General features: G+C 47.2%; 1 protein-coding gene across 7 annotated transcripts in view; it reads right to left on the bottom strand.

Moving 5' to 3' along the window:
• The window catches only part of KALRN (kalirin RhoGEF kinase), a 530952-nt gene that overhangs the window by 365548 nt on the left and 141246 nt on the right, over positions 1 to 24158 (bottom strand). For all 7 annotated transcript variants that reach the window (XM_082262172.1, XM_082262174.1, XM_082262176.1 and 4 more), the window contains exons 3-5: positions 10748 to 10862; positions 8481 to 8673; positions 5613 to 6125 (exon numbers count right to left, since the gene is read on the bottom strand). In XM_082262172.1, the coding sequence (XP_082118298.1) occupies positions 5613 to 6125; positions 8481 to 8673; positions 10748 to 10862 (821 nt within the window). The remainder of the gene's footprint in view (positions 1 to 5612; positions 6126 to 8480; positions 8674 to 10747; positions 10863 to 24158) is intronic.

The following is a 24158-nucleotide window of genomic DNA, read 5'->3' as shown; positions in this document are numbered from 1 at the left end:
TGTCCAGTGCCATCTTAAGAGCATTAAAGGGCCCCGGGCAATGCAGTGCACTGGGGCCCTGCCAACACAATCACCAACGAGAATAAAAAAAATGCTAATTATTGATAAGGCGATATTTATTGGTACAGCAGTGCCAGGCTAATGACAGCTTCCAAGTTGGGCGGCTGGGTCCAGTGAACACACACATGGACAGGAGTCAGACTTGACTGTCCTGTGTGCACCTGTTTCCATGGAGGCAGACAGTTGGGGGCTCCCCCTCCACGGCCCAAGTGGCCTGACAGCAGCGCAGGGCCGACAGGTGCTTGCCACCTGCTAAGTTTGGTGGCAGGATGCACACGGGAATAGGGAATAATGCCCGGGTGGGGCCCCCCGGACAATTGGGGCCCCCGGGCAACTGCCCAGCATGCCCATTCGGTAAGATGGCCCTGGGTATGTCCAGTGAAGGGTTAGACTCGGTTCACATTAGCGCGACTTGTCAGGCGACTTGTCAGCCTGACAAGTCGCGCTCCCTCGCGGTCCATTGACCGCTACAGGACCCATTCTAATAGGAGCGACACAAGTCGCTTCGACTTAGAAAAAAGGTCCTGTACTACTTCGGGGCGACCTCGGAGCGACTTGCATAGACTTCCATTATGTGAAGTCCCTGCAAGTCCCTCCGAAGTCGTGGTGCACGGGACTGACAAGTCGCCTCCCGAAGTAGTAAGGAGTCGTGTCGCGCTAATGTGAACCGGCTCTAATACTCCATCATACAAAAAGACATTGTAGACAATTGCACTCTTCCAGCCTTGTGGTAACAGTTTGGTGAAGACCCTTTTCCCTTCCATCATGACTGTAACCCACCCCCATGTACAATGACAGCTACATAAGGACATAGTGTGACCAGTTTGGTGTGGAGGAACTTGAGTGTCCTGTACAAAGCCCTGACCTCAACCCTTCTGAGCACCTTGGAAATTATTCAGAATGCCAATAGTGAGCCAGGCATTTCTTTTGGTGCCCTGACCTCAAACCTACCACCCCCCACCCCCATGTACAATGACAGCTCTACAAAGACATAGTGTGACCAGTTTTGTGTGGAGGAAAATGAGTGTCCTGTACAAAGCCCTGACCTCAACCCTACTGAGCACCTTCGAAATTATTCAGAATGCCAATAGTGAGCCAGATCTTTCTTTTGGTGCCCTGACCTCAATCCTACTGAAATTCTTTGGCATGAATTTAAATGCCGATGGTGAGCAAGGGCTTTATTTTTTTTGGTGCCCAACATGTGAGCCAGGTCTTCACTTCCAATATCAGAACCTGACCTCACAAATGGCCACAAATTCCCACAGACACCGTCCGATATCTCATAGGAAGTCTTTGCAAAAAAGTGGAGGATGTTAAAGCCAGAAGGGGGCAGCTCTATATTAATCGCCATGGGGAGAGGAGAGAAACTCCATATTATTAGACATGGTGGGGGGTCAACTTCATATTAATGGCCATGGTAAGTCAACTTCATAAAGACATGGTTTAACCACAAAGGTGTGGAGGAGCTGAGGTGTCCTGCACAGAGCCCTGACCTCAACCCTACTGGGATGAATTGGAACTCTGATGGTCAGCCAGGTCTGGTTTGACCATCAGTACCTGACCTCAGAAATGGGCACACATTCCCACAGACACCCTCCAAAATCTTATGGAAAGTCTTCACTTACGAGTGGGAGGAGGTTATAGCCACAAAGGGGGCATCTCTATATAAATCACCATGGGGAGAGGGGGGCAACTCCATATTGATGGCCAATAAAGACAAGGTTTGACTGGCTTGGTGTGGAGGAACTTAAATGTCCTGGAAGATGGAAGGAGGTTACAGCCACAAAAGGGGCAACTCTATATTAGTCACCATTGGGGAAGGGGGGCAACACCATATTAAAGGCCATGATTGAGTGTCGATTCCATGTTGATGGCCATACTAAGGAGAATTCAACTTCATAAAGACATGGTTTGACCAGTTTGTTGTAAAGGAACTTGTGTGTCCTGCACCCTACTAAGCATCTCTGGTATGTATTGGAACGCCAATGGTGAGCAAGGTCTGTTTTTTGGCACCCAATGTGGGGCTTAACATGTGATCCAGGTCTTCTGTTCCAGGATCAGTACCTGAACTGTCTGTGGCACAAATTCCCACAGACGCCCTTCAAAAACTTGTGGAAAGTCTTTACCAAAGAGTGGAAGGATGCTGTAGCCATAAAGGAGGCATTGCTATATAAATCACCACGGGGAGAGGGGACAACTCCATTAAAAATGGCCATGGTAAGGGAAAAGTCAATCCCATAAAGACATGGTTTGATTAGCTTGGTGTGGAGGAACTCAAGTGTCCTGACCTCAACCCTACTGAGCACCTCTGGGATGAATTGTTACTCCGATGGTGAGCCAGGTCTGATTTTTTGGACCAAACATATGAACCAGGACTTTTCTTTCTACATCAGTACCAGACCTCACCAATAGGCACAAATTCCTACAGACACCATCCAAAATCTTGTGGAAAGTCTTCATAGAAGAGTGGTGGATGTTATAGCCAATAAAGGGTCAACTCAATATTAATCAACATACAGAGAGGGAGGAAATCCCATGGTGGGGTCAAATCTATATTGGTGGCCATGGTAGGGAAGAAGTCAACGTCAAAAAGACGTGCTTTGACCAGTTTGGTGTGGAGGAACATGTGTGTTCTGCACAGAACCCCGACCTCAACTCTACTGAACACCTCTGGGATGAATTGGTACTCCAATGATAAACCAGGTTTTCTTTTTTGGTGCCCAACTGGTCTTCTCTTCAAACATCAGTGTCTGACCTCACAAATGGATACAAAATTTCCTGGGGACTTTCCAAAATCTTCCCAGAAGAGAGGAGGATTTTATAGTCCCAAAGGGGGCAACTCTATACCAATGGCCATACAGGGCAAGCTACGTATTAATGGTCATGGTTTCGAAATGAGATGTCCAACAAGATCACATAGGTGTGATGGTCGGGGGTTCACAGACTTTCGGCCATATAGTGTGTCTGAACGCTGCACCCCTACCTAAACACCGAACCTTCAGTGACTGACAGGCGAGACTTTCAGGATTTGGTTAGAAGTCTGTGTAGCTCACTCCTGATCGAAACCATCTCCATCATTGGAAAGTCCACTGCAGACACTCCCAGTGATGGGAATTCTCAGTGAAGGTTCTGGGAATAATGATAAATAAAGAAGAACTCCGGTGTAAAAAATCATTTTCTCTGGTTCGTAAAAGCACACACAAATATATATATATATAGAAAACATAACAACAATTTTGCTTCTATATAGTATTCTGTATTTTCTACCATTATAACTAACAGAAATTTGGTAATTCTTGAAAAAGACGTTCATGTTTTGTTACAATCAATACCAATATAGTTTGTTTAGAACAGAGAGGGCGCTCTCACTGATGTGACTGTGGGGGAGGGGACATTAGAGTGTAAGCTCCTCTGGTACAGAGACTGATGTGACTGAGGGGGGGGGGGGGGGGGACATTAGAGTTTAAGCTCCTCTGGTACAGAGACTGATGTGACTGTTGGTGAGAGGACATTAGAGTGTAAGCTCCTCTGGTACAGAGACTGATGTGACTGGCTCAGTGATCTCTGTACAGCACTGCGGTATATGTCAGAGATATATAAATGTATAATAATAATAATAATAATAATAATAATAATAATAATAATAGTGTATGACTGTGGGGGAGGGGACATTAGAGTGTAAGCTCCTCTGGTACAGACACTGATGTGACTGTGGGGGAGGGGACATTAGAGTGTAAGCTCCTCTGGTACAGAGACTGATGTGCTGTGGGGGAATATTAGAGTGTAAGCTCCTCTGGTACAGAGACTGATGTGACTGGGGGACGGGGGACATTAGAGTGTAAGCTCCTCTGGTACAGAGACTGATGTGATTGTGGGGGAGGGGACATTAGAGTGTAAGCTCCTCTGGTACAGAGACTGATGTGACTGTGGGGGGAGGGGACATTAGAGTGTAAGCTCCTCTGGTACAGAGACTGATGTGACTGTTGGGAGGGGACATTAGAGTGTAAGCTCCTCTGGTACAGAGACTGATGTGATTGGCTCAGTGATCTCTGTACAGCACCGCGGTATATGTCAGCACTATATAAATGACTAGAATTGGTAAAACATTTGTTCTTGCTCAGCCTTCGGGGTCAGGCACATGACTCTTTGTTATTTCAGTCTCTGACAGGTATGAAGTCACAGCGGAGGCCCTCGGGGGCCGGAGGTGGATGTAATGCAATGAGGAGGTTGTAGTATTGAACCACCTAAGTGCCCCGTGTGCAGAGAAGGCTGCTGGGAAATATCTCTTTTCCCGCTTGCCCTGAGGACGTCCGGCCTGTTGGGGGTTCAGTCGCTCAGTCACCGCTTTGCTTTTATTGAACAGACCTCATCCATCACCCGGCTGGTACAATGACCCGGAGGAATAAGAGCCCGGCCGCTGCGTGCAATGATATCCTGCGGCCAGCAGGGGGGGGGCGACATCATATCTACAGCTATGGGGGGCCATGAAATGAACACCCCGGGCCGCTCTGTGATGAATAGTACTTCTTCCAGGAGACTTAAATTCGTTTTTAAAGGACAAATGTAAATGAGGACCGGTCATGTCAATGGATTGATCACCTGCTAAGGTCCCGCGTAGAATAAACAATTGCGTGTTGGGTGGAGTCAGGCTGGGGATGGATGGTATTCCTGTAACTACAATGTATCTGAACCCCAAAAACAAACATATTGCAGCTCATCAGATGTGGTGCCGATTACCAGAGCAAAAAAACAAAACAAAATCCACGAAAAGACAAGGAGATGCAATAGAAAAAAACAAAAAAAAACACGAAGGGGCCATGTGTGCCGGCAATAAACTGGTAATTAAAGCGTAAATTAAAAGTCTAATTATAATTATTGTTTTAAAGATACATCATCTATTACCGGGTGTGGGGGATGGGGAGGGGGGTGTGTACATGAACAAGCAAAGTGCCTCAAACTAGGGAATAAAGGTCACATTGCCTCTATATGATCAGTCAGCCGAGAATTCATCTCCTATAATCATATCCACCACCCAACACACCATAACTGGTAGCCAGAGAAACCGAGAACGTTCCTGGCTACACCCCCCCCCCCCCCAATCATCATTTCTGGGTGTCCCTGACCACCTCCTCCTGTTACATCCATATATAACATACATAGCAAACCAAGCAGGGATGGAACTCAGGAACTCAGCACAGGGATGGTGGGAACCCCTCATAATGGGCACAGCAGGTGTACAGACCAAGGAACTCAGCACAGGGACGGTGGGAACCCCTCATAATGGGCACAGCGGGTGTACAGACCCAGGAACTCAGCACAGGGATGGTGAGAACCCCTCATAATGGGCACAGCGGGTGTACAGACCAAGCAACTCAGCACAGGGATGGTGGTCCTCCCTGTCCCCAGATAAGTCTTCCCCCTCACACACGTTAGCTGGTGTCATCCCTGTCCGCAGTCCTCAGATAGGTCTTCCCCCCACACACATCAATGAATGTCATAGAAAGCATGCCCCCCCCCCTCCCATCCCTCCCCCGCCCCACAATGGCTCCTACCTTTTCCGCATCTTGCTCGAACAGACGCAGCTGGAAACACTGATCCAGTTTGAGTTTGCGCACGTGCCACATCTGGTGGAGGTGCTGGCGCGTGGAGTGCAGTTTGTCCAGGAGGCTGGTAATCTTTGGCACAAGACTCTGAAAGTCAGCCCCTCCCGGGATGCAGTTCCTGCCCGAAAACCCGTCCCCGCAGCGGATACATTGTAGCAGCCTCTGTCCGTCCCGGTCCAGCTCCTCCACCGGGGCCTTAATCACCTTTTTCTTCAGCTGGGTGTGTTCATCGATGAGCCTCCGGGAGCCCTCAACGTCCACCGGGAACTCCTTCCTGGCCAACATCTCCTGCAGGTCCTCCAGCCGGGACAACAAGTGGACGGCGCTGTTAAAGAATTCCTCCAGGGAGACGCGCAGCTCGATCCACTCGTCGTGATTGTAATCCAGGGAGCCGTCAAACTCCTCCGTCAGCTGAGACGGGTCCACCAGCTTCGCCAGGCCTTCCACCGACACCATACTGGTCTGCAAGAGAAGACACCACGGCTTACGTATCAACACAAGAAAATAGGGGACTCCTTAATAATTACAATTATAGACATTGTAGCAAATATGAAAACACCCGGGGGATCTGAATGAAGACTCGCTGTCCTGGAACTTTATTACACAGCTTATCTGTAACTGCATATTAAATATCAAAGAATTATTATTAATTTTTTTTAAATTCAGAAAGACATTGAGACCCAACCCCCCCCCCCCCCCTTCCGATCCCCTAAATTCACCTCTTCCAGTAAAGCACGGCTTGTCTTACAACTGTCAATGTGTGTGAATACTGAATACCAGGTTATAGCAATGCATTCTGGTAAATTCATCATCCATCAATACAGCAACTGCCATAAAAAAATAGACCATCTGATACAGTATTTATAAACATTGATCAGACGGGAAATAGAGAGTTACAAAGTAACATTGTTTATAAACATTGGAAGATAGATATAAGGTGCATTGTTTATAAACATAGTTCAGATGGAAGATAGATACAAGGTAACATTGTTTATAAACCTTGTTAAGACAGGAGATAGAGAGATACAAGTAACATGGTTCAGATGGAAGATAAATACAAAGTAACATTGTTTATAAACATTTGGAGATAGATATAAAGTGCATTGTTTATAAACATTGTTCAGATGGAAGATAGATACAAGGTAACATTGTTTATAAACCTTGATCAGAAAGGAAATAGAAAGATCCAAAGTAACATTGTTTATTAACATTGTTAAGACAGGGATAGAGAGAGATACAAGTAACATGGTTCAGATGGAAGATAAATACAAAGTAACATTGTTTATAAACACTGATCAGATAGGAAAAAGATACAAAGTATCATTGTTTATAAACATTGTTCAGATGGGAGATCCATACAAAGTAACATTGTTTATAAACATTAAGACAGGAAATAGAAAGATACAAAGTAACATTGTTTATAAACATTGATCAGACAGGAGATAGAGAGATACAAAGTAACATTGTTTATAAACATTGTTCAGATGGGAGATATATACAAAGTAGCATTCTTAACAAACATTTTTAATACGGGGATTGAGAGATACAAAGAAACATTGTTTATAAACATTGTTAAGACAGGGGATAGGGAGATACAAGTAAAATGGTTCATAAATATTGTTCAGATGGTAGATACAAAGTAACATTGTTTATAAACATTGATCAGACAGGAGAATGAGAGATACAAAGTAACATTGTTTATAAACATTGATCAGACTGGAGATAGAGAGATACAAAGTAACATTGTTTATAAACATTGTTCAGACCGGAGATGGAGAGATACAAAGTAACATTGTTTATAAACATTGATCAGACCGGAGATGGAGAGATACAAAGTAAAATAATTTGTAAACATTGTATCTCTATCTCCCATCTGATTAATGTTTATCAACAATGTTCCCTTGTATCTATCGCCTGTCAGATCAAAGTAACATTGTTTATAAACATTGCTCAGACAGTAGATAGAGAGATATAAAGTGCTATTGGTATTAATTATATACATTGTTGCAAATATTACCTATCTGGGGATTTTGGATGAATTGGGCAGAAGTCTTGGAACTTTATTACACAGGTAGAGCTCACTTAGCAGCCCGGAAACCTGTTATTACATCATAAACATCCAAAGAAAAATTGTTCACCAAGATTTCCCAACACGATAAAGTTAAAGCTGAACTCTGGGGATGTGAAAAAAAAAAAAAAAAAAACTGCTCATGCAGTGAGGCTCCTGCACGGGTCAAATGCCCATCTTTGCCCACAGTACCAGTAAAAGGCCTCTTTACCCAGCACTTTTCTCTTTTCTCCAAGGCTGGTGGGCAGGCCCTAGGCATCTCCACTTACAATGCAGGGCTAAAGATCTTTAATTGTATGCGATTATATCTAAGCTGTCCAGCAGCCAGAGCACTGAAGAGAAGGGTTTCAGGGGACCAGTTGCATGGAAGGAGGAGCCTGTGGGATCGAATCGGAAATCTCACCTATCGTGGAGTTCAGCGTTCCACCACCCAAACCTCTAACTCAGGGGTCTTCAAACTATGGCCCTCCAAATGTTCAGGAACTACAATTCCCATCATGCCCTAGTCATGTCTGTGAATGTCAGAGTTTTAAAAAGCCTCATGGGAAGTGTAGTTCTGCAACAGCTGGAGGGCCGTAGGTCAGGCAGTGTAAGCCGGCTGGAAGGTGGGAGAGATACGTAGATGATTTTCCAGGAAAAGGGAATCTCCAGGGCAGTGATGTTCATCAGCAATTATGGAAGTGGGCGGAGTCTGAAGTACTGCAACAGTGATGTCACTCAGCATGTCCACACCCCCCCCGGACCCTCACCTCGAAGATGAACTTGGAGCTGCCAAAGTTGGTCTTTTGTTTCTGCCAGAAGTTCTCCGGCTTTATGATCAGCGCCACGTGAATCTCCGCCGGGAACGCCTCCTGCAGCGTCTTCAGAAGAGGTTTGATGAGGTCCCACTTGGATCCGCGCATGTCGATGATGACGGTGAATCCACGCTTACACACGTCTTCACTGCAGAGGGGAGCAGAAAAGGGAGAGTTAGGTGACTTCATGTTCTGTGGAGTCCCCGAAAGGTCAGAGTTACAACAACGGTCAGCCTGGTCCTAAAATAATAGGGATGAGGGAGGAACACCGCAAACCAAAAAGGCTTACAATCTAATATCCCATCATTCCACATCATCATTTCGTTCAATTATTGGTTTTCTTTTCTCTATACTGTCCCCTGCCTGTAAAGTGCCTTACTTTCATATGGGCGTCTGCCTTTTTATTTTAGTTTTCAAACAGCCAGGATATCCTTTTTTATTCATAAGCTGTGAGACCAAACTCCTCCCCCTGATCCCCTGAGCTGACCTTTTCTAGCATTACCAATGTCAATGTGTGATAAAATTTGTAGCAATGCATTCTGTGTAAATCCAGCAGTTATTACAACTGCCATAAAGATAGACCATCTGACACATTTTATAAACAGTTTATAAACACTGTTCAGACAGATACAACGTAACATTGTTTATAAACATTGATCAGACAGGAAATAGAGATACACAAAGTAACATTGTTTATAAACATCGATCAGATGGGAGTTAGAAGGCTACAAGGTTTACAAACAATGTTATTTTGTATCTCTCCATCTCTGGTCTGAACAATGTTTATAAGCAATGTTACCTTGTATCTCTCGATCTCCTGTCAGATCAAAGTAACATTGTTTATAAACATTGTTTAGACAGGAGATACAAAGTAACACTGTTAATAAATACTGATTAGACGGGAGATAGAGAGATACAAAATAACATAGTTTACAAACAATGATCAGACAGGAGATAGAGAGATACAAAGTAACATTGTTTATATACATTGATCAGACCGGATATGGAGAGATACAAAGTAAAATAGTTTGCAAACATTGTATCGCTCTATCTCCCATCTGATCAATGTTTATCAACAATGTTACTTTGCATCTCTATCTCCTGTCAGACCAAAGTAACGTTGTTTACAAATATTGATCAGATGGGAGATAGAGAGATACAAAGTAACATTGTTTATAAACATTGATCAGATGGGAGATATAATGTTTAAAAACAATGTTATTTTTTCTCATCTCTCCATCTTTGCTCTATGCAAGGTTTATAAACAATATTACCTTGTATCTCTACAGCCCTTGTCTGAGCAATGTTTATAAACAATGTTACTTTGTATCTCTCTATCTCCTGTCCGATCAAAGTAACATTGTTTATAAACTTTTTTTAGACAGCAGATACAAAGTAACACTTAATAAATACTAAACAGAAGAGATAGAGAGATACAAAGTATCTGTTTATAAACATTATTCAGATAGGAGATAGAGAGATACAAAGTAACATTGTTTATAAACATTGTTCAGATAGGAGATAGAGAGATACAAAGTAACATTGTTAATACACCGGTAATTTCTTCCTCTCCTACTCCCCACAACTTTAATTTTACCACCATTTTCTTTGTTTATTTCTGTTTCTAACCATTTATATTTATAGCCCCACTCTGGGATAAAACTAACATTTTACCACCCCCTCCATCCTATGCGGACATTCCTTTTTATCTTACGATGAAGCCAGCATTACACACCTCGGTCCCCCATGCCGCTTCCTTACCACTGCCAGTTCTGGTGGAGGGGTCTTCTGATCTAGCGCTGCGATGGCCCCACCGGTCCCCCCCCCACCATTCCCTGTGATGACGTCTGTCCTCTTTATCCCTCATGTGACCAGAAATCGCCCCAAAATCTCCTACAGATGTCACTGTGGAACCATCACCCCCATTCACATCTATGGACAGACATGATGATTGCATGCATTGTTGGTGGTCAGTAACTGCGCCGGATCTACATGCTGTGCTGCACAGACAATGGTGACCACGTACAGTCATCACAACCTCGAATGATGCCATGGGAGGTTCCGCCCAGAGCAGTGTGGCCCTTAGGCGTGCAGATGCCGTAACCATAGCAACCACGTCAGCTTTCATATTGGGGCCGTATGAACAATGGCAGCGGATTGGCAGATAATAGTAATTTCACCCCCCATACATGGCATGGTATCACACACAGGGCTGAGCTCACCTGGGCACGCTGGCGAGATACGTGACGAGCCTGCGCAGGTCTTCTTGTCGTATCCTGTCATGGTTGCTGCGGGCCGGGAAGGTGAGGATGGGTCCTCCTCTCTTGTCTCTCCCACCTGCGAAGAAGAGAGAGAGGGTGTTAGGTCAATGCTAAATCAACCAATTCAGTTACAGAGAGGCCCTCTCAAAACATCCGCTGAGATAAAACCAATTAGCCAGATTGCACAGTGTTATTTTCCAGGAGCCTCACCATAAAGATCTGATGGATCTTATGAATTCTAAAGAGTGTTTCAGAATCTGGGGAGGACTTGGCCAGGGGGGCAATTGCCCCCTGGGCCACTCTAATGCCCCATAAAAAGGCTGCACCGCTTCTCCCACAGACATGCCTAAAGGATTCCTGGTGAAGAGAAGAAAAAAAAAAGTCTCCACCACTGACCTACTGAGTGCGGGATGAAGACAAGGACCCCCCCAGCATGGATGGTGTAAACTGTGTCTCAGCAGAGGCCAGTTCCCTGCCACACTGGAGACTCTTCTCCCCTGGCCACCTTCAACCAAGCTGTCCCAGCTCCCCCTGGTGGCCAGGTCCGGAACCCGCATTTGGCCAGTGAGTAAAGAGTACCTGGAGCAGAGCTTCAGCCTGGAATGGGGGTCAGGAGGAGGGAGAGTGGGTAGAGGCACCATGGGTTTCTGGTTTGTACCTGCCCCCTGGGCCCAAAGTTGCCAATCAGCCCCTGGCCTAAAGGATTGCTGGTGAAAAGAAGTAAAAAGTCCCCACCGCTGACCTACTGAGCGGGGGTTGAAGACAAGGACAGAATGCAGGCATTGGACTTGCCCCCCTGGGCTGAAAGTTGCCAGTCAGCCCCTGCTCAGAAGGTATCAATAAATATACCTAAAGTGTCACATGGTCCAATAGTTTGCCTATTATGGCCCACCCAGTGGATGACACCAGAGTCAGTATCCTCCCATAAGGGGAAGGTTTAGTCAGATGCAGAAAGTCTAACTGTCCCTGGGCCCATGAGGTCAGGGGGCCCCCCACTGCTCCCCCCCCCCCATTTCACAGGTCTATCTCACATTTTGCTTTGCAATGAAAAAGGAGATCGATACAAAATTCCATAAAAAGCGTGACCTTTCTACTCCAGGAAATGTATGTACTCTTTGCTGCTCTGGGCTGTCTCTTTGCCACATGGAAAAGTCTCTTTGCTGGATTAGGGTGTCGCGTTACTAAATATATGGGAATATCTCTGCTGGATTGGGGTGTCTCTTTGCTATATTGGGATATCTCTTTGCTGAATATATGGGGCAGGCCTTTTTCTGAATATATGAGGATGTCTCTTTTCTGGATTGGGATGTCTCTTTGCCATATGAAAATGTCTCTTTACTAAATATATGGGAATGTCTCTGCTGGATTGGGCCATCTTTTTGCCAGATTTGAATGTCTCCTTGCTGAATATTTGGGGCTCTTTTCTGAATATATGAGGATGTCTCTTTGCTGGATTGGGATGTCTCTTTGCTGGATTAAGAATGACGTCTCTTTGTTGGATTAAGATGTTTCTTTGCTGGATTGGGATGCCTCTTTGCTATATGAAGAGGTCTCTTTACTAAATATATGGGAATGTCTTTGCTGGATTTAGCTGTCTCTTTGCTGAATATATGGGAATGTCTCTGCTAGATTGGGATTGTCTCTTCACTGGATTGTGATGTCTCTTTGCTGAATATACTGTATTTGTTTTTATTGTTTTAGAGCTATTTATTTTCTTAGATCTACTAGGGGAGGATAGATTGGGCAAGGGGGAGACTGAAAAGGAAGTGCAGTTAGTGTTAGTGAAGGGTCCTGCTCAAAATAGTCTACCTTGTCAGGGTGGCAGGCTTCATATTTTTCATATATAGTAAAAAAGTGTAGCGCTGATCAAAACAGTATGGTGTAAGTCCACATGTAGGGGAAAGTCCACAAACTGGAAGTGTCCACTCCACTCAAAATTGTGCAAAGGTGAAAAGTCCACAACCACCACCAAGCTAGAAGACACACCGCCTCTTACCAGATGACATGGACCCTCATTACAAAGGTCATGTCCAGCATTCACATGTATGATCACATCAACACTCCTCCGTAAAAGCAAATGCCCAGGTAAGATAAAACAAAGGTATCCTCATAGCGTTTTATGTAAGTGTATGTTTATTGCACCCAAAAAAATAGTACTGCTTACATGGTGGTCGAGTGTTCAAGGCAGAGTGGAAGTCCCCTGTAAGCTGCGGTCCGCTTCCATGTATACCGCCAACAAGATCGCTGCCGCGTCTCCTCGTGGTGGCTAGCGCCGCCATAGGCTCCTCCCGACGCGTTTCGTCATAGGCTGACGTCCTTGACGTCAGCCTATGACGAAACGCGTTGGGAGGAGCCTACGGCGGCGCTAGCCACCACAAGGAGACGCGGCATATGGTATGGTGTATGTGGACATACACCATACTATGATCAGCGCTACACTTTTACTATATATGCTTTATTGATCCATTTCTAGAATTGAGATCTGTGGTAGCTGCTTTTCGCCTTGTTTATGATTTTTTATTTGCCCAAAGCGCAGCAATACTCATATGTTGTTCATATTTTTCAGACAAAATATAATTCCTTACTGTTAAATCTGGAAAGCGCTGATGACTTGGAATACACTTAAAATGAGATTGGGTGCACTAAAAGACTCGGTGGTATGGCCAGTGGGGGGGCCCTGTCCATAGGGGCCCACACCTAAAGCTGTGTAAGGGATCCCAAAATTTCTGATGCCTGCCCTGGTGATTGACATTCACGTATTTAAAGTGATTTATTCAAGTGATTCACGTATTTAAGTGATGTCACTGGCTTCACCCACGCGTTGCGTCACTAGTCATGTGACCAGTGACTTAATGCGTGGGTGGATCCAGTGACATCACTTCTGGGCACGTGCGGACTGGAAGTGTGGCGAGAAGGTGTCATTTTCCTGGTTTGATGAATGCTCAATGTGGTTTTAAACTTGTGAATGCATAAGTTGATTGTAATAAAAGTTTTGTTATTTTACACGGGGAGCACTACGACTTCTCTCCGCTTCTTTTGAGCCATAATATTTGCAAGCTACTGGAGGGGCCTGAAGTGTGAAGTAGCTGTAAAGGGCTGGAAAAGGAGTTGCAAAGTTATAGCACTGAGAAGCAAGTTGTCTAAGAGTGTCTCCCCAAGGTTATCTACGGTGTGAAGTAGCTGCTAAGAGCCAGAGGAAGAGTTCCAAAAACTCAAAGAATAAAGCACAATAGACCTATTTCTGTGTAAGTCCAACATAGAAGGTGAGAGTGTATTGCCCTATTGGTGGAGGTCAAGCACTGGGGTTTGGACCTCATGTGAACACGTGAATGTAGGGAATATATATATATATATATACACCAGTGCAGTGCGTTTCTTTACAGTCAACAAAAGCAGAACATGTTGAATTTTTTTTGTATGGAACGCATCCAGAACATGGCAAAACGCATCACAAATGCACCGGAATGCATGTCCTCAATCCAGATGAAGGGAAAAAAAAGGCAGGGAAAAAATGCAATGGAATGCATCAAAACTGCACCACAAAATGTGCATGCAGAAACGCATCTGAAATGCAGAAATTGTGGTGTGAAGCGGCCCTTAGCTTGGGGTGACCTCCCTAGTATACCGCCTTTCCCCAAAAATAAGCCCTAATAAAGTCCTTAATATATAATCCGTTTTGCAAAAAGATTATATAATGTCCAGTGAGTCTCCTTTTGTAACTTTGTCTAAAACACCTGATCTACAGCGCCGCTGGGCGCTCACGTGACCCGCTGGAGATTTTCTCCTCCCCTCCTGGCTGACTCGGCCCCTCCCTCACCAGTGCTCGGAGTGGGGAAGAAGAGCTCCAGCGGATCATAAGAGCACCCAGACAATAAAATTACAAAAAGAGACTCACTGGACATTATATAATCCCCCCTCCGCTATGGACTGAGTATGTACACTCGGCCCCCGGGGAATCCCCCCCCCCCCCCCTCCGCTATGGACTGATGATGTACACTCGGCCCCCTGGGAATTCCCCCTCCACTATGGACTGATGATGTACACTCGGCCCCCAGGGAATCCCCCCCCTCCGATATGGACTGAGGATGTACACGGCCCCCTGGGAATTTCCCCCCTCCGCTATGGACTGATGATGTACACTCGGCCCCCTGGGAATTTCCCCCCCCCTCCGCTAAGGACTGATGATGTACACTCGGCCTTCGGGGAATCCCCCCCCTCCGCCGCTATGGACTGAGGATGTACACGGCCCCCTGGGAATTTCCCCCCTCCGCTATGGACTGATGATGTACACTCGGCCCCCTGGGAATTTCCCCCCTCCGCTATGGACTGATGATGTACACTCGGCCCCCTGGAAATCCCCCCTCCGCTATGGACTGATGATGTACACTTGGCCCTCTCGGGAATCCCCCCTCCTCCCGCTATGGACTGAGGATGTACACTCGGCCCCCCGGGAATCCCCCCTCCTCCCGCTATGGACTGAGGATGTACACTCGGCCCCCCGGGAAACCCCCCTCCGCTATGCACTGAGGATGTACACTCGGCCCCCCGGGAATCCCCCCTCCGCTATGGACTGATGATGTAGACTCAACCCCCTGGGAATCCCCCCACCCGCTCCGCTATGGACTGATGATGTACACTCGGCCCCCCGGGAATCCCCCCCTCCACTATGGACTGATGATGTACACTCAGCCCCCTAGGAATCCCCCCCCCCGCCTGCTATGGACTGATGACGTACACTCGGCCCTCTGGGAATACCCCCCTCCACTATGGACTGATGATGTACACTCGGCCCCCCGGGAATCCCCCCCTCCACTATGGACTGATGATGTACACTCAGCCCCCTAGGAATCCCCCCCGCCTGCTATGGACTGATGACGTACACTCGGCCCTCTGGGAATACCCCCCTACACGATGGACTGAGGATGTACACTTGGCCCCCCCGGGAATCCCCCCCCCCTCCGCTTTGGACTGAAGATGTACACTCGGCCCCCCGGGAAACCCCCCTCGGCTATGGACTGATGTACACTCGGCCCCCCGAGAATCCCCTCCCCTCGGCTATGGACTGATGATGTACACTCGGCCCCCCGGGAATCCCCCCCCTTCACTATGGACTGACTGCTTCTCCCCGAGCCTCTCGTACCGGCAGCAACACCACAATGAATCGGCCATTTCTCTGCCTCCCTATCCTGAACAATCGTCCGACTCATTTCTCCTTCCTTCTTACATAAAGGAATAATCCGAGCCGATCGACGTTCCCCCTCGTTCTATTTTTGGATCTTTCAGACTTTTTGCTATTTTTAGGACCTGTGTTTGGAGTCCCTCCAGTTCCCGGAGCCGCCTGTTGGCCCCAGTTGCCGCCCTTTTCCTCTCCTCTGTAAAGTGGTTTTTACGCTCGTTAGTTCCAGCAACACGCAGCCAAATCAGCTTTATTATAGATCTATATTCTGCGTCCCGGGACCCCCGCGTGCTGCCCCCCCCCTACTGCGAGAGAATGCAGCGATTCCTCCAGGGCCCCGGGCCCCACACCAGACTGCATTTCTACAGGAAATGTTTTTATTTTTTTTTCCCCTTCATGTGGATAATTCAATAAATGTGTAAAAGGAATGAGATTTCTTCTGAGACACGAAAACCACAAACCTCCCCGGCGATTTCCCAGCGCTTGTATACGGGAATCGCAGATATGAACGCACGTAATCTATCAGCTGCCAGATCAATTGATTGTTAGAGTTCAAATAATTGTAAAGTATCCATGGAATGTCCTTTTCCATTCACAAAATCTAAATTCAATCTATTTTCAAAAAGCATCAACATTTAATGTCTGTCCAACCCTTCGGTGTCCAAACTGCGGCCCTCTGCTTGCCTTTATCTGTACCTTTGGGCAATATTACCCCCCCACTATCAGCAACAATGAGGCATAGCTCCTGCAACTGACACCGGAGCACTATTCCTCCCACTGACACCAATGATGGGGCACTATTCCTCCCACTGACACCAATGATGGGGCACTATTGATCTTTTATTGAAAAGAATCAAGCAACATATTTTATACAAAAGTAAAAAACATAACTATAGTACAATATTCCAACAGAAAACAAAGGAATACACATCCATGTGCAGAATATATACAATATATACATAATCCACTTCCAACATTTTTAGAAAACTATTTACATAAAGCAGCAGAGAGGGCCTAAGAGGCACAACCCATCACCTATGTATGCAGCCATTTATCAAAAACTGAGCATTAAGAAAAAATCTAGGGTGATAAGAGACAGAAAGCCACACCCGGGAAAGAGACTCCTGGCAGTCAGGGAGGCTTGAAACCCCTCCACGCCTTCAGCCAAGCCCTCTGACCCCACTTGTCTCTCTCAAGCGCCCGAATCTTCCCCACCTCATGCAGAATGTCACACACCACCACCTGAACAGGAAGGATTTTACGCCGAAGGGTGACCTGACACCGTGCGTTCCAGGTGTAATAACGGACTATTAAACTAACTAAAAAAAGTGTATCCAAACAAAAGCCCCCACCAGTATTGAATGCTCCGTACACCCACTCAGCATAACCCAGCCTGGAGAGGAAAGGAACACCGAGGGCCCGCCCAACCTGTTTGTATACCTCTATGTTAAAAGGGCAACGAAGCAAAAAATGGTCCATAGTCTCCTCCTCACCTGTACATTCCTCCCGAGGACAACCACGATCCATCCCACTGCGGAATTTCAAATTGCCCCGAACATAGAGCCTCCCGTGGAAGCACAACCAGGCCAGATCCCTGAATTTAAGGGGGACTCTAGCCAAATTAATCAGTCTTAACCCTTCCCTCAAAATTGGGCCTGGGCAATCCCTTAAGGCCAGTGGGTCATGAAAGACTTCGCTCAAGACTCGGCTCATAAGGACTTTCCTCGGAGCGGATCTGAGATCTTCAGCCGACAGTCGCCACTGCCGCAGTAACTTCAAACACGGAGCGACATAGGCTGGGAGCTGACCACGATGACCCCTGAGATTCTTCACTTGGCCACCTTCTTCCCAAAGTCGCAGAAAAGGCCTAAACCAAGATCTAAACATGCCTGCCCATCCAGGAGGTTCCACTGTAAGCATACTACCAATGTTAAACTTGAGAAATAGCAGTGAAAAGAAAAGAACGGGGTTGACCATACCTAAGCCACCCTCCCTCCTGGATAGATAGGTGACATTCCTCTTGATGGGGTTCAGTCTGTTCCCCCACAGCATCTGGAAGAACACACTATAGATCCTAGCATAGAGAGACACTGGCAAGATGCAGACAGGGCTGACATACAAGAAGATCGGTATCAGGTAAGTCTTAATCAGATCAACCCTTTCCCTCAGAGATAACTTCCATCTCTTCCAGTTGACCACCTTAGTATTGGCAACTTCCAGCCTGCCTTCCCAGTTTTTGAGGCCATAATCGCCAGGTCCAAATTCAATGCCTAATATCTTAATATTTTCCTGGGGCACTGGAAAGGTGTCCGGGAGATCAAACCCCTCACCTTCCTTTCCCATCCAAAAAACTTCACTCTTTTCCTGATTGATCTTGGAGCCTGATGCTTCAGAGTACCGTGATGTCAGAGAGACCACCTCCTCCGCTTCATCTGTCCCAGTGACAATCACTGACACATCATCCGCATAGGCAACAACCCTCAAAGGCGGCTCACCCGGGATTCCCACTGGTACCCCACACAACATGCTGCTCTCTAGCCTCCTGATGAAGGGGTCGATTGCAAACACATAGAGCAGGGGACTCAGGGGACAACCCTGGCGCACCCCAGAACCAACCTCAAAGGACTGTCCAACCCAACCATTAACAAGAGGGAAGCTTTCTGCCCCCTTATACAAGACTTTTAACCAATCGACAAAACCACCCGGCAGACCGTACTTACTAAAGAGCAACCACAGGTACTCATGGTTGACACGATCGAAAGCCTTTGCCTGATCCAATGCCAGTAAATACTTTCCCCAGCCTGCAGCCCTGCACTGCTCCAAGGCCTCCCGGACAGCTAAAACCGCTGTGAAGGTGCTCCTACCCTGGATCGAACAGTGCTGATGGCGAGAAAGCAAAGACTCTGCTACTGCCGATAGGCGCCAGAAAAGTATCTTCGCCAGCACCTTTCTATCGACATTGAGAAGGCTGATGGGGCGCCAATTCTCAATCATCGAAGGATCTTTACCTTTTGAAAGAAGAATCACAGCTGAGAGTCTCATGGAAGGGATAAGCACCCCCTCAGCAAGACAACTGTTAAAAATCTCTACCAAATGTGGGGCCAGAATAGACTTAAAGGCTTTGTAAAACTCAGCCGTCAGACCATCCGGTCCAGGTGACTTTTTGATGGCAAGCTGTTCAATTGCCCTCGTCACCTCTTCAACTGTGATCTCTTCTGTCAAATTCATCAAGAGGACATCTCCACAATTTAGACCTGGAGTAGAGTCCAAAAAGCTTTCCATCTTGTCTCGGTCAAGCTCTTTCCTCCCAAGAAGTTCAGCATAAAAAGACCTCACGACCTCCAGGATCCCTGACCTGGACTTTGTCAAGGAACCTGTACTATCCTTAAGGCCAACGACCATCTTAACAGCTACACCCTGTTTGCAGTTCTGGTAAGGGTCAGGCGAGTGGTATTTCCCATAGTCCCTCTCCAGAACCAAAGAGGTATGCCGGTCATATTGACACTTCCTGAGGAGGATTTTCACTTCAGAGATTGCCCCAGGATCTCCTCCTCTTGAGACAAGAATATCCAGCTTCCTCCGCAAACGTTGGTAGGTCATGTATCTATTAAACTGTTTTTTATTGGCTAGGCCCCTGAAGAATCCAGCAATCCTCTTTTTGGTCAGCTCCCACCACTCAGCCTTGCTGCTACAAAAGTCCAGGATGGTCACCTGTGCCTGAAAGAATTCCTCAAAGGATTGTCTAACATGTTCTTCCTCAAGGAGAGTCGAATTTAATCTCCAGATGCCTTTGCCCCTCTGAGGGAAGTCTGAAGCATTCAAGACCACAGATAGCATACAGTGATCAGAGAACTCCACTGCCTGCACCACTGGGGGTGAGAAAGCAGAGGCCTCCTTCAAAAAAAACCTATCTATTCTACTCTGACTATTACCTCGATGAAATGTGAACCCTGTGTCATCCGGAAGGTGCTTAATGTGCACATCCACAAGACCAGCATCCCTAACCATACTATTTAAAAAAACGCTATCATATCCCAGCCTGTCATTGAAGTCCTTCCTGTCCTTGGGCCTAGTCACAGTATTAAAGTCACCTCCAAAAACCACTTGCCGGGATGTAAAAAGAAATGGCTTGATCCTTGTAAAAAGGCATTTCCTGTCCCACTTTGTGTGTGGCCCATAAATATTAATTAGGCGCAGGTCCTGCCCTCCCACAAGAACGTCTAAGACCATACATCTCCCAATCTCCACCTCAATAACCCGCCGGACAGTTACCATGCCGGTTTTAAACAACACCGCCACCCCGCCGTAAGGCTCGGCCGCAAGAGACCAGTAAGATGGACCATACCTCCACTCTCTCTTGGCCATATGAATATCTGCCAAGGAGGTGAGCCTAGTCTCCTGCAAAAATAAAATTTCAGCATCTAATTGGCTGAACAAAAAGAAGGCCATAGAACGAGCTCTTACCGACTTAATGCTGGCAACATTTATTGTCACCACTTTTAACGGAGGGGGAACCGCCATTTGGGTTATTGGGTGGATTGCTTCTTAGCTCCCCTCTGCTGCTCATCACCAGAAGCCTCTCTCTTTCTTGAGGCCTCCTCCAATTCCATTTCTGAATCAGAATTTTGCTCAGAAGAAGCTCCAGATGTGGAGATATCCCATGCAGAAGCCCTAGAACGGTTGGGGACAGACACTGGGGCATCCTGTCCCTGTCCCGTCCTCACCGCCTGTCTCTTTCGCCTCACAACCCTCCTTCTCTCCTCCAGGTACTGCAGGTCAGATTCAGAGATGTTATCTCTTGTTTTCTTCTTTTTTGAAGTCTTCACAGAAGACTTCTTTACAGAGGAAACCGCAGCACCCTTTTTGGTACCCTCTACCACTCCTGGTGGGGGGGGACCTTCCCTTAAGTCAGACCTAGGAGGGGATGACTCATGGGGCAAGACTGACTCGGGGGGCACAGACTTAGAAGGTTCTGACACAAGAGGAGCGGGTACATTAGGCTGGGGGGACACAGAGACAGTCACAGAAGGAATACCTACAGACACAGGAGGGTTGGCCACAGAAACTGGGGAGGGATCCTGAACAGGACCTGGGGGGTCAGTCACCGCTGAGGAGGATGGTACACCAGGGGCCTCATCCTCCATCCCGTCCAGCCTCAACAGCTCATCTACTACCTCCTTCTCCATGTTGTGCCAGGCCTCCGGACATCGGCTGTAGGGGTGGCCAAGGCGCAGGCACAGGTTGCACCTTATCGCCTGGGTACAGTCCCTGGCCACATGACCCTGTCCCCGACATACTGAACATATTAAGGCTGAACAGGAGGAGCTAAAATGCCCCTTTTCTCCACAGCGGTGACATAGCTTTGGCTGACCAGGATAAAAAATAGTCATCCTATCCCTCCCTATGAAAGCCGAGGAGGGCAGGTGACGGACAACATTCCCATCCCTGGCCAACCTGACCGTTACTGACCAACCCCCGGTCCAGATGTCACGTTCATCAAGGATTTTTTCTAGCCTTGTCAAAACCTCACCATAGTTCCTTAACCAGACCTCTAGGTCCCGAGCAGGAACACTCTCATTATTGAGGATGATGGTTATTTTTTTAACCGTTGATCTCTGCGAAACAGCAACTGGTGCCAGATCTTCCCATTCGGGTCTTGACCTGCACCGAGCTTCATATCGTTCCCAGAACAGGTCAAGACCCTCCGGCCTGGTGAAGCTGATTGTGTACTCCCGGCTCCCAGCTACGTGTATTAGGGCATAAAGGTCATTCGCCCCAAAGCCCATCTCCAAAATCATATCCACCACCACACGCCGTGCTGGAGAGACTGCACCACCTTCCCATTTAAGTATAACGACATTACGTCTTGGACCCCCAGCAGAAGCCAGAGACCCAAGACCGGAACCAGGGGTGCTCAAAGTGGCAGTTTGTGGTGTAAATCTCTGCCTGGAAGCAGGGTTCCTCATTGGCTGCAGCCCTGGCTTAATAACATTACCAGGCGCAGAGCGTACCACCTGAGCAAAAGAGGGCTTATCAGGGCCAAGACCCCACACCGATGTAACTTTAGCTGGTACATTATTATTATTATCCTTATTATTAACTGCTTGTACTGAGCCAGCAGGATTGTCCATTAAACACACATTAGTATTATTATTAGGAACAGCTGTGCTGGAAGAAATGTCACAATCAGTATTCACTATCACAGTTTCTGCTGTAGTACCACAGGTGTCCTGATGCTGCAGTATAGAGACAGCAGCTGTGACTGGACAAACAGCCTTTGACTCAGCAAAAGGGGGGTTAACGGGTTGTTCTGGCTCTTGTAGTTCCTTTGCTGCAATGTCATTTTTTAAACGCAATTTTTCCTCAGTGGAAACATCAGCAGCTGAAGTATTGCTGGATATAATATTACCAGCCTGGGTGTCATTGGGCAAAACATCAGTATTAGCCAAGGTGTTAAATGGCACAAAAATAGTTTTATCAGTCACTTGGGACTTGCTAGGTTTTACCTTATCAGGCACATTATCAGGAAAGTTCTCCTCACCAAACACCAGCTGATCCGCCCGTAATGGAGACTCCACTGCCTGGATCACTGTCAGCATGCCTCCTGAGCCCTGAGAAGGCAACGGGTTGCTTACCTCACCTTGGGGGGTCAGGGGGTCAGAACTGGGGGTCTCCTCGTCCACCTCCATCTTTGCCATCCTTGCAAATCTGCGGTCATTGCAAAACTTTTCCTTAAAGGGCCCCTCTTTACCTTCCATCATGGCCACAATGGTTTCCTGGTGTTGAACCCGGACCTTTGCCAACTGGATTTCCGGATCCATAGATCCACGGTTGCGGCTGTACAAACCTTCACGTTGCTTTCGCAGACGCTTTAACTCCGCTCTCAGTTTGTAGAGCTGGTCTCTCTCCCTATTCAGGACCTTGATCCCGGCCACCACTCGCTCCCGAATGGACTCGGTATCCTCATCCTCACCAGGGGCAGAGAGATCCCCAGCCATGGCTTGTCCAGGAGCAGGTATGTCATTCATCAGCCCAGGGGATGGCTGAGAGCCTCCAGCAGGAGAGGCCCTGCTGGCCTGCATGGCCTCCCCAGATAGGGGCCAGGAGAGCTGGGAGAGATTTTACCAGACTCCCCTCTCAAACAGATCACCTGGAGCAGCTCCAGACACACAGCCAGAGAACCTTCCTGCAGCCACACCCGAAGCTGAATGATGGGAAACTACTCCTCCCACTGACAGCAATGATGGGACACTATTCCTTCCACTGACATCAATGATGGGACACTATTCCTCCCACTGACACCAATGACGGGGCACTATTCCCCCCACTGACACCAACGATGGGACACTATTCCTTCCACTGACACCAATGATGGGACGCTGTTTCCTCCCACTGACACCAATGATGGGGCACTATTCCTCCCACTGACACCAATGACGGGGCACTATTCCTCCCACTGACACCAATGATGGGGCACTATTCCTCCCACTGACACCAAAGTGGGGACGCTGTTTCCTCATACTGACACCAATGATGGGCCACTATTCCTCCCACTGACACCAATGATGGGCACTATTCCTCCCACTGATACCAATGATGGGGCACTATTCCTCCCACTGACACCAATGATGGGGCACTATTCCTCCCACTGATACCAATGATGGGGCACTATTCCTCCCACTGACACCAATGATGGGGCACTATTCCTCCCACTGACACCAATGATGGGGCACTATTCCTCCCACTGACACCAATGATGGGGCACTATTCCTCCCACTGACACCAATGATGGGGCACTATTCCTCCCACTGATACCAAAGTGGGGCACTATTCCTCCCACTGACACCAATGATGGGGCACTATTCCTCCCACTGATACCAAAGTGGGGACGCTGTTTCCTCCCACTGACACCAGGACATTTTCTACTCCCACTGGCCAAATTCTGGCCCTCCTAAAGTTTGAAGGACAGTAAACTGGCCCTTTGTTTAGAAAGTTTGGAGACCCATAATCTAAACTCAAGGACAGACAGTTTCAATAAAGTTTTTGAAGAAAAGGTTGATGGCAATTTATTAATAAATTTTATTCTGCATATATTTTGAGTTCCCAGGTCCCCCTATGAGAAGCTCACAATGTGAAATCAGAGGAAGTTATGTCAGTCCAGGAGAGGAGCCGCTCCTCCTGTGCAAGACTGAAGGG

The sequence above is a fragment of the Pelophylax lessonae genome, assembly GCF_965119305.1.
Source record: "Pelophylax lessonae genome assembly, chromosome: 6".
Taxonomy (NCBI): Eukaryota; Metazoa; Chordata; class Amphibia; order Anura; family Ranidae; genus Pelophylax; species Pelophylax lessonae.
Note: the sequence above shows the minus strand (reverse complement) of the source record. Positions and strands in the feature narration are given on the sequence as shown.